Below are 9,606 nucleotides of genomic sequence, written 5' to 3' on the forward strand. Positions count from 1 at the left end.
GAATTTGAAGGCTGTGTCACAAATGTAAACTTATAAGTTCATAAAGTTACAGAACTGCACCACCAAATTAAGCAGAAAACACACAATAGACTAATAAAAAGCTATTTTTATATAAGTGTGTTCAAGTCATTTAGTTACAAAAACATTTAAAGAAATCACAGAAATCCTAAAACTGCCATTGACGTGTGACCTTTACAAGTGTTATGTAAACTTTTACGTTAAACTATGTAAACTGCTGTACGGAATACTGTTAATAATGTTAAATTAACGAGGTTATACTGGATTCATTTAGCTGGTTAACTAGAGCTAAATCCGGAACGTTCTTTAGCATTCATTAACGGTTTTGCTTCAATGAAAACCACACATTTTGTCACAAATGTAACACTTAAAGTCATGTTCTGCTTTTATAAAAGTAAAATACTAAAATACCTCCTAAATTTACGATTAAAATAGGAAGTTTTGTCTGACAAAATCAAATAGGGTCTAAGGAATCGATTCTCTAGCTTTGTAGTCTATTATGTGTTCACACACCTGGATTCGGAGAGCCGACTCTTTTTAGTATCGACGTTCAGCTGAGCGTCCATTTTTCTATAAATTGTTTAAGTACTTTCTTCCATGCAGGCTTTATATTCGAGTAAGCACATCGAAACAGCAAAACTTGTTAGCTGTCTAACTTTAATCTTTTATACAGCACTGTCTCACTTAGGTAATTTCTTCCTGGAAATAAGTCACATCATAGTCAATAGTAATAGTAATACACGCATTATCTGTGCTCACCTGTATCACCTGGTAGAATTATATTCTTCATTTATTAACATTTCTTTCTCATTTGACTCTCATCTCTCAGCTCTGTTTACTTCAGTCTCTGTGAATGTGGAGAAAGAAAGAAAGAAAAAAAGAAACAGGAGAAGCTACGAATAGACCTGCCTACTCCTGTCCCACCCACTGAGGGAAACCAATGAATCCATAAACGTGGGGCCTTCACACCATGAACTGGGGAGAGAGATTGACATTAAATAGCAATTAATTGCTTATTAAAAGTTTATACTTACCATTTGGTTTACATGGTAGAACAGAAGATGGATTGTGTTATTATGAATACCATCACAGCCATACCACAGCTATAATGTTATTAAAAATAATACATAATACCTAATAAGTGTTTTGCTTTTATACAACTTTTTATGCAACCAAATAACATTATAAAACTGCATAATACGAACAAAATAAAAACAAATGTCACTGGAATATAAACTAATGCAAAAGTATTAGTTATTCTGTTAATGTAAATGCATTGCAGGTTTAGACAGTGGTGCTAATTTTGGTTGATTTATATAATTAAATATTATTAAAAATGATTTGATCTTTATTTTATTTTATTTAGATTTAGATAGCATTTTTTCCATTTTAGTAGACGCTTTTATAAAATGCAAGAAATTGTGGGTTAAGGGCCTTGCTCAGGGGCCCAACATTGACAACTCTAAGGTGGGGCTTCAACCAGCGATAAATATTCCAGTAACCACTGAGCTACCACTTCCCCTGCTTGCTGAAAAATACTCTCACAGCACAAAGTAAAGCATGGAAGTATAAAATATAATTATCCTGATTTTATTTTGCTATATTTAAACAGTTTAAGTCTTCCTTTCAAAAAAAGGTAAAATCATGTCTAGGTTTCACTTCTATGGTTGTGATAAGTCTCGAGTGTGGCATCACAATAACCTGCCAAACTCTTTGATAGACTAAAAAATTCTAGCTGAATGAAGTAGACAGTAAAATATGGCTATTATTGTCAAAAAATACATAAACTAAGAATAAAAATTCTCAGTGGAAGAAGGTTTAATAAAGCTTGCAGTTACGAATCCAACATCACATCTACTGCACTCATGTCATTAAGAAACATAATAGTCTGACCATAAGGTATGGGTCCTGGGTGCAACCATTTCGGTGTTTGGAATTATTATGGCAACGTGGAACTAAAACATAAAAATGACGTGCCAAAACGTCATTAGAAGTCAGTCATGACTTCTAACCAGCCACATTCTGCCACCTAGTGAATTTACCTAGTATGATGTACAGTAGGTGATAAAAAAAGTCATAATTTTTTGTTAAAAGTTCAAAGTTCCATTGAATATTTTTTTTAAACGTACTTTATCCCCCCTAAATTCCTCCCAAACTTAAACTACTCATTGTTTGATGGAGCAGCATTACAAAAATGAAATTAGACAACTAAAATGTGACAGAAATAACTAGTAATATTCAGCAGGTGATGTGTATGCTAAATGAAAAGAGTCTTTTTGATCAAGGACTGATGGATGATGATGAGGCAGGAACTGAAAAGCTGGACAAGACCAGAATTCATGGTCCATAAACAAGTGGTGGCACCATAGTCAGAGGATATAACAAAAGCATTAAGTAAGGAAGCAAATTTCTTACAGTTATCGAAGGGTGGAAAGAAAAAAAATGATGAACTAAAGTGCAGAAGGCTTAACCAGAACCTAAAAAAGTAAACAAAGTAAGTAAACAAATAAACTAAGAAACTTAGTGAAAGTCACTCAAAAGGAGTCTGGCTGTTGTAATATATATTAAAAATCAAAAGTAAAGTTGGTGTTTCCTTTACCAAGTCCTTCATTTTCTATTCTTATTCCAATATCTTTACTGTCTTCTATTATTTTGTAACTGGCTGCTAATGCCTAGTTCACACTACACACGATTTTTGCCCTGATTTTCGCTCGCCGACTGGTCGCCGCTAGATGTGGCAGCTCGGAGGCAACTCGGCGTTCGCCCAGGGCTCAAAACTCGGCTCTCGATCGCTATGTGTGAACCGATCTGAGCGGCTCAAGAAAAATATCTAGCATGTTAAATATCTGGACCAGTCAGCGACTCAAAATCGTGTAGCGTGTAAGGCGTTGCGAGCAGGTTGTGAGTGGCAGCGAGTGCCAGTCGAACTACAGCCAATGGGAACCCAATATACGAGGTAGAATGCCTTTATTTGTCATATATACATGTACACGTGTACAGTACAATGAAATTATTTTTCTTTTTGGAAGGATGAGGGGAAACCCGGGGGAGGAGTGTAAAACCGTGGGACAGGGGCGTAATATAGTTTATACCAGAATACAACGGCACACACAAGCTTTACAGTATTTGTGACTTATCATCCACGCCAAACTGTAATACTCACTACTGAACAGATAATCCCTGCTTGTCGTGTAGCCCAATCCAACCGGATTCTTTTATTTTTCCTACTTGATTTTCCTCTGCACATCAGCGCACAAACAACTTTAATCGCACGCTTATTTTTGGACGTGGTATCATTAAACCCCTCGTCACTTCTTGCATGTGTTTTCGTGACAAAACGTAGTTTGGGAGACCAGATAATCCCGGTGGTAGATGGTGTAGTGTGTGACCCACTATCACCGATCAGTCGTGTAGTGTAAAACACACAACGACTCAAAAGACTCCCGATTGCAAGAGATCCAGACGTGTAGTGTGAACTTGGCATAAGCAAACATGAAGCTCTTGCTTGATGAATCATGTTTTATTCTTACTGGCATTTAGTTCTGTCAGAGTTACTGGATTCTGTCTGTAGTTTCAGGAAAATACTTTTAATTTTTTACTCAAATGTGTCCTAAGTGTTATTAATTTATGAGTCGTGTTATAAAGCTGGCCCTGATAAACACACCAATTACAATCTAGTTCATTTTTACACTTTTTTCCACAGAGTGGCGCACAGGCTTACATTTTTAGTCATTACAAAAAAAAAATCTCAAAGGAAGGAAGGACGTCAGCACTCAGCAGCACCCATCACTAGTATTTAAGCAGCCAGGAGAGCATGAAGAGACATTTAAAGCTTCAGATTCACAAAAAACCACCACTGCAATACAAAATACTGAGAGTCTGACTTTAACCCAGTGTGACACTTCTGGAATGAGTTATAAGAAGATCTGTCTGCTCCTGCTTGTAAGCCTGAAGATCTTTTTCTGCGATGCAGGTTTGTGTTTTAATAGATCCTTCTAGCATTTCTGTTAGAAACAAAACTTCATCCAGGCTTCCAGGAGTTCTGTACTTTGTCTCTCTGGGGTAACCCTTGGAGGTACAGTGTGGAGCCCTGCAAGCATATTTGAGAAAATTGTGTGCAGTCTACATGCAGTAAACCTTCAGGATTTGGAAGAATTATTACTGATTTATCTATTTCTTTGACATTATACATTTAGATGGTTCTACAGATAGTAGTAGTAGATTTCTTTTAGATTTCTTGGATTTTTGTAAGCTGTCAAAAGAGTTCTTCTTAGAGTGGTTCTTTTAATAATCGATTACTACAGAGACATTTTTATTGAATTAGGCTGCAGCTTTTTTCTTGTCCTGGTTCTTTTACTTGGGGAAAATGATTTTAATGCTTCTTTGGATGTTCCTGGTAGAACACCTTCACGTTGTAGTTAGCCAGCAAAACATATTTAGGATTCTTGAAGATCTGTTTAAGATGCACAGCACTTTGGAGAATTGATAAATCTGAATATTCCAAACCTTTAATGTATTTATTTATTACTTTTAAGTCTATGAGCTTCAATGTGATATCATTAAAAAGCCATTTTCACTTGTTCTGTCATTCATTTTTAATTTTAACAAATTAATGTCCACATATTGCAGAATTTAACTAGCTTGTGTTTTCTCTTTGCAGTGGACCCTTGCTGCTCAGACCCCTGTCAGAACCGAGGTGTTTGTGTATCTAAAGGTGTAGATGCTTATGAGTGTGACTGCACCAGAACTGGATATTACGGAGAAAACTGCACCACACGTAAGTCCTGCTACAGTTCTTAGACTTGTGCTTCAGAACCAGTTTTTGATGATTATCGTTGCTTTTGATATTCAGATGTAATCCAAGAACACCAAAACTGGGCCAAAACAGATCCAGAAGCTGCACCATTAAGCCCATGTTGGTGTAAAGCTCACCTGACTGTTTTTTATTGGTTCTTGAATTACAGTTGACCAGTCTAAGAAATTTCCTCTAGCTCTAGTATATGTAAAAATATTTAGGTTATAATCTCTCTCGCTATGGACTATAAATCTATTCTATGATTCTAATAATTTGTGTTTTGTTTGTCTCTTCAGCGGAATTTTCCACGTGGATCGGCTCGGTTCTAAAGCCCAGCCCGAACACAGTGCATCACCTGCTGACGCATTACAGATGGATGTGGGATATTTTAAACAACATCTCGTTTCTGAGGGATGCTCTCATGCGCTACGTCCTTACATGTACGCTATGCATAGTCTTCTTAAATGGTTTTAAGTAGAGGTGGGACAATATACTGGTGCACAGTGATACTGAAAGCTCAAATTGTATTATGGCTGAGCTAACTATATGTAAAAATGTATTTATTTTCAGTTGTGGTAGTTGTTTAACCTAGTATATCTAGTTTTAAATCATTTTTATGAATTACTAAAAGAACATCCTCCTGGTTTGTTCTACAGCATTTAAAGTCGTTCTGGATTGTTCAATCATAATGACACAGATTTATTATATTGTTTTACCTCTATTTTTAAAATTCCAGTAATTTAAACACACAGTATAAATATTTTAGCATCTGTTCTCAATAATTTCCCATCTTCATTTACAGCAAGGTCAAATCTGGTGGACAGTCCGCCGACGTACAATGCTGATTACGGCTACAAAAGTTGGGAGGCGTACTCCAATACGTCCTACTACACCCGCACCTTGCCCCCGCTGCCCAAACACTGCCCGTCAGCGAGCTCCGCCGCTCTTCCTGATCCCAAGCACGTGGTGGAGAAAGTCCTGCTGAGACGGAGATTCATTCCCGATCCTCAGGGAACCAGTCTGATGTTCGCTTTCTTCGCCCAGCACTTCACCCACCAGTTCTTCAAGACCGACTTTAAGAAAGGACCAGGCTTTATCAAATCCCCCGGACATGGGGTGAGTTCCATTCATGCCCACACAGCAATCACACCTGTTCGTTTTTATTATTATAAGATTTACAATCAGCACTATTTACCCTAAAGAAACATGAGATACCATAAAGAGTGTGTTGTTGCAGTTCAACGGGGGATGAAATCTGACTTTTCGATTACTCTGGTATGTTTCAGGTGGACCTGAGTCATATTTACGGAGTCGATTTGGAGAGACAGCGCAAACTGAGGCTTTTCAAAGATGGAAAGCTGAAATATCAGGTATGTTGCACTATATTGGACAGAAAACAGAAAGAACAGCCTGGGTGCGATTTGATTTGTCCTTTCTGTGTGTAGTTTGCATGTTCTCCCTGTCTAAGTTCTCATAGCAGTGTTACAAAATCTTGTGATAAGCTTATCCAAATGAGTGGAGTCTGTTATAGCCACATAGAGAGAAAGACTTCATTTTACTGCCTGTTATTTTAGAATGTGATGTCCAACAAGATCATGGAAAGGTGTCCAAATAGTTTTGGACATACAGTGTATGTTATCTGTGCTGATCTCTGTGATCACTACATGGAAGCTTTAGCTTGTAATTCTAACTGAACGCGTCTTCAAACCCCAGGTTCTGGATGGCGAGGTGTACCCCCCTCTGGTTAAAGACGTCCAGGTGGACATGCACTACCCCCCTCACGTTCCCGAGCAGTTCCGCTTCGCCGTGGGCCACGAGGCGTTCGGGCTGATCCCCGGCCTCATGATGTACGCCACCATCTGGCTGAGAGAGCACAACCGGGTGTGCGACGTCCTCAGGCAGGAGCATCCAGACTGGGACGACGAGCGCCTGTTTCAGACCGCGCGTCTCGTTCTGATCGGTGAGAAAAATAAATATTAAACTTTTCAGGAACTCAATGATGTCAGCATCTCTCTGTGCGCTATACGGATCTCCATATGAACCTGAGTAGCGCTGGTGAAAAGAAGCGGTCGGTGCTGCACACGTGTTAGTTATTCAGTCAGCAGTCGAGGTCTGCAGCAGTAGAGAAGGAATACGATCAGGGAATTGGATACGACTAAACTGGGAGGAAAATTCATCTTGGACAGGGTCACCATGGGTCCAGTTCCATCTGAAATCATTAGGCGCTAGGCGTGAATACACACCGGACAGGCAGACAGGGCTTGAGGCAACTGCAGGGCTTCGGTCATCCCCCTCCTCAGACGTAGCCAATCATTTCTGTGTAGACGCTTGGTCGGCCGATATCACCGCTAAGATCAAAACTCAGGTCTCCAGGTCCCATGTTGTTCTGAGACACTCACTCCACCTGCTGCACCCCCGTGCCACCCAGACCCACTTTTAGTCATTCTAAAATAAAATGTAAATGGTCAAAGATTGGTCAACAAAACAAGAATAGAAAGACTGAACCCCACGACGCTGTCTCTGATCCTCCAGGTGAAACCATCAAGATCGTGATCGAGGATTACGTCCAGCACCTGAGCGGCTACAACCTCAAACTGAAGTTCGACCCCTCGCTCCTGTTCAACCAGAGGTTCCAGTATCAGAACCGCATCTCCGCTGAGTTCAACACGCTGTACCACTGGCACCCGCTCATGCCTGACATGTTTCAGGTGGAGGATCAGCTCTACACCCAGTCACAGTTCCTCTTCAACAACTCCATCGTAGCGCAGCATGGCATCAGCAGCCTGGTGGAGAGCTTCAGCAGGCAACAGGCTGGCAGGGTGGGTACCTCGTCTTCTCATCAAGTCTCAAAATATAATATATGGTTAAAAGTATTTGGACACCTGACCTTTAGCAGTTGTCCATCAGCACCGTGTTTGACTTTATCTTGTGTCTCTTTAGATCTCAGGTGGAAGGAACCTGCCGTTCGTGGTTCAGGGAATGGCCACCAAGGTTCTGGAGCACAGCAGAGAGATGCGCTATCAGTCCTTTAACGCGTACAGGAAACGCTTCAACGTGCAGCCCTACGCTTCCTTTGAGGAGCTGACAGGTGAGAAACTGAGACACTGATTCGAAGCTTTGTGTGTCACGTCACTGCACCATAATTGCTTTGTGATGGTTGGCTGCACAGATGGGTCAACTTTCTCCAACTGTCTCGTGTCGTTTGTAGCTAATGTAGACTAATGTCTGATAATGAGATCCAGCTGATTCTTGGTCTTGGAGTTAATGTGGTTCAGTAGCTCCTTTTCTGTTCTGGCCGTCTCGTACACTCGCTCAGTGATGATCATCTTCCTTTATTAGATTCTCAGCAGTTTTCTTAATATAGTTGTGCCAACAGGGGTGTGATGCAGTATCTAACCTTGTGGAATGGGTATCCAAAGGTACTCTTTGTAAGGATTACGGGACCTGTTCCGTCACAAGGGACCGTCTTGGTCACTAGACTGTCTATAAATGAGCAAAATTAGCAACAAACTTCTGTCCGTTTTGGAATTTCATCAAAAGTAAAAGGTTATTTGTAGCAGACTAGCCTGATAATGGAATCTAGCTTGTTCTTGGTCTGTCTTATCTTCTAGTCCTGGAATTTCTTGGATTTAACATGGTTTAGTAGCTCCTTTTCTGTTCTGGCCGTCTCGTACACTTGCTCAGTGGTGATCATCTTCCTCCATAAGATATTTGGCAGTTTGTTTAATTGGTCAAACGTAGTTGTGCCGTTCCATCTTAAAGGTCCATCCTGGATACTACACTGTTTACAAATGAGCAAATAAATTCCATCAGTTGTTTAAATTAAACAGCACATGCAGATACGAGACTGTGCTAATCCCTCCCGTATCCGTGTGTGTATTTCAGGAGATCAGGAGCTGGCAGCCGACCTGGAGAGCCTGTACGGAGACGTCAACGCTGTAGAGCTCTACACCGGCCTGATGGTGGAGAAACCGAGACCCGGTTCCATCTTCGGAGAGACCATGGTGGAGATGGGCGCCCCCTATTCGCTCAAAGGACTCATGGGAAATCCCATCTGCTCCCCCGAGTACTGGATGCCCAGCACGTTCGGCGGCAGCGTGGGATTCGACATCGTCAACACGGCGTCTCTGAAGCAGCTGGTCTGTCTGAACGTGAGAGGGCCGTGCCCGATGGTGACGTTCAAAGTGCCCGAAGGCGAGGTTCGCAGTTTGTCGAACGCTAACGAGAACTTGAACTCGACCCCCTCGAGAGAGGCCGACATCAGGCCGACGGTTTTACTGAAGGAACGAGCCTCCGAGCTCTGAGGACGACAAACTGCAGCACTGCAGGAGTAACAAATCATGTATTATTTAATGTTTGTATTTAATGTAAATGTATTTATTTCATGTGTAATTTATTTATTTATTTATTGTACTGGGGTGCGGTTCCCAAAACGTTCGTAACGCTAAGTACTTCGTAACCTCGTACTTACAAACATTCTTAAATTTACGAGTGTTTTCCGAAACCCCTTGTAACTAACGTAGTACTTAAAATCGTTCGTATATTACGAGTAGTCTGACCCATTCGTAACTCACTAAGTACTTCTTGAACTTTGCGTGCACAAAAACGATAAATTAAGCCAATTTACCTTTAAAAAAGCTCACAGACGCACAAGTTCTATACACTGCAACATCACCTTTATAAAAAATATGAACTATTATGAAATATATACTGTGTATTGAATAGAATTTTACTTTATACTTGAATTATGCTTACCTAATATATACACACACACACACACACACACTGATCAG

The 9,606-nt window shown here is 40.5% G+C and overlaps 1 protein-coding gene across 1 annotated transcript; it reads left to right on the forward strand.

Annotated features, from left to right (window-relative positions):
* The first annotated feature begins 3,927 nt into the window (after nt 1-3,927).
* Nucleotides 3,928-9,138, forward strand: ptgs2a (prostaglandin-endoperoxide synthase 2a). Its single transcript, XM_063016247.1, has 9 exons — nt 3,928-3,997; nt 4,679-4,795; nt 5,110-5,253; nt 5,616-5,929; nt 6,100-6,183; nt 6,527-6,773; nt 7,346-7,632; nt 7,754-7,901; nt 8,699-9,138. Exons 1-9 carry the CDS (start codon nt 3,928-3,930, stop codon nt 9,115-9,117), a joined length of 1,830 nt encoding a protein of 609 aa, XP_062872317.1. The 3' UTR covers nt 9,118-9,138.
* Nucleotides 9,139-9,606: the final 468 nt, after the last annotated feature.

Source organism: Trichomycterus rosablanca, chromosome 20, assembly GCF_030014385.1.
Source record: "Trichomycterus rosablanca isolate fTriRos1 chromosome 20, fTriRos1.hap1, whole genome shotgun sequence".
NCBI lineage: Eukaryota > Metazoa > Chordata > Actinopteri > Siluriformes > Trichomycteridae > Trichomycterus > Trichomycterus rosablanca.

Bases quoted from the DNA above. Each gene is read 5' to 3' on its own strand.
- ptgs2a (XM_063016247.1), top strand. From the start codon at position 3,928: ATGAGTTATAAGAAGATCTGTCTGCTCCTGCTTGTAAGCCTGAAGATC. The intron at 5,930-6,099 runs GTGAGTTCCATT...GGTATGTTTCAG, and splicing joins TCAAATCCCCCGGACATGGG to GTGGACCTGAGTCATATTTA. The intron at 7,633-7,753 runs GTGGGTACCTCG...GTGTCTCTTTAG, and splicing joins GCAGGCAACAGGCTGGCAGG to ATCTCAGGTGGAAGGAACCT.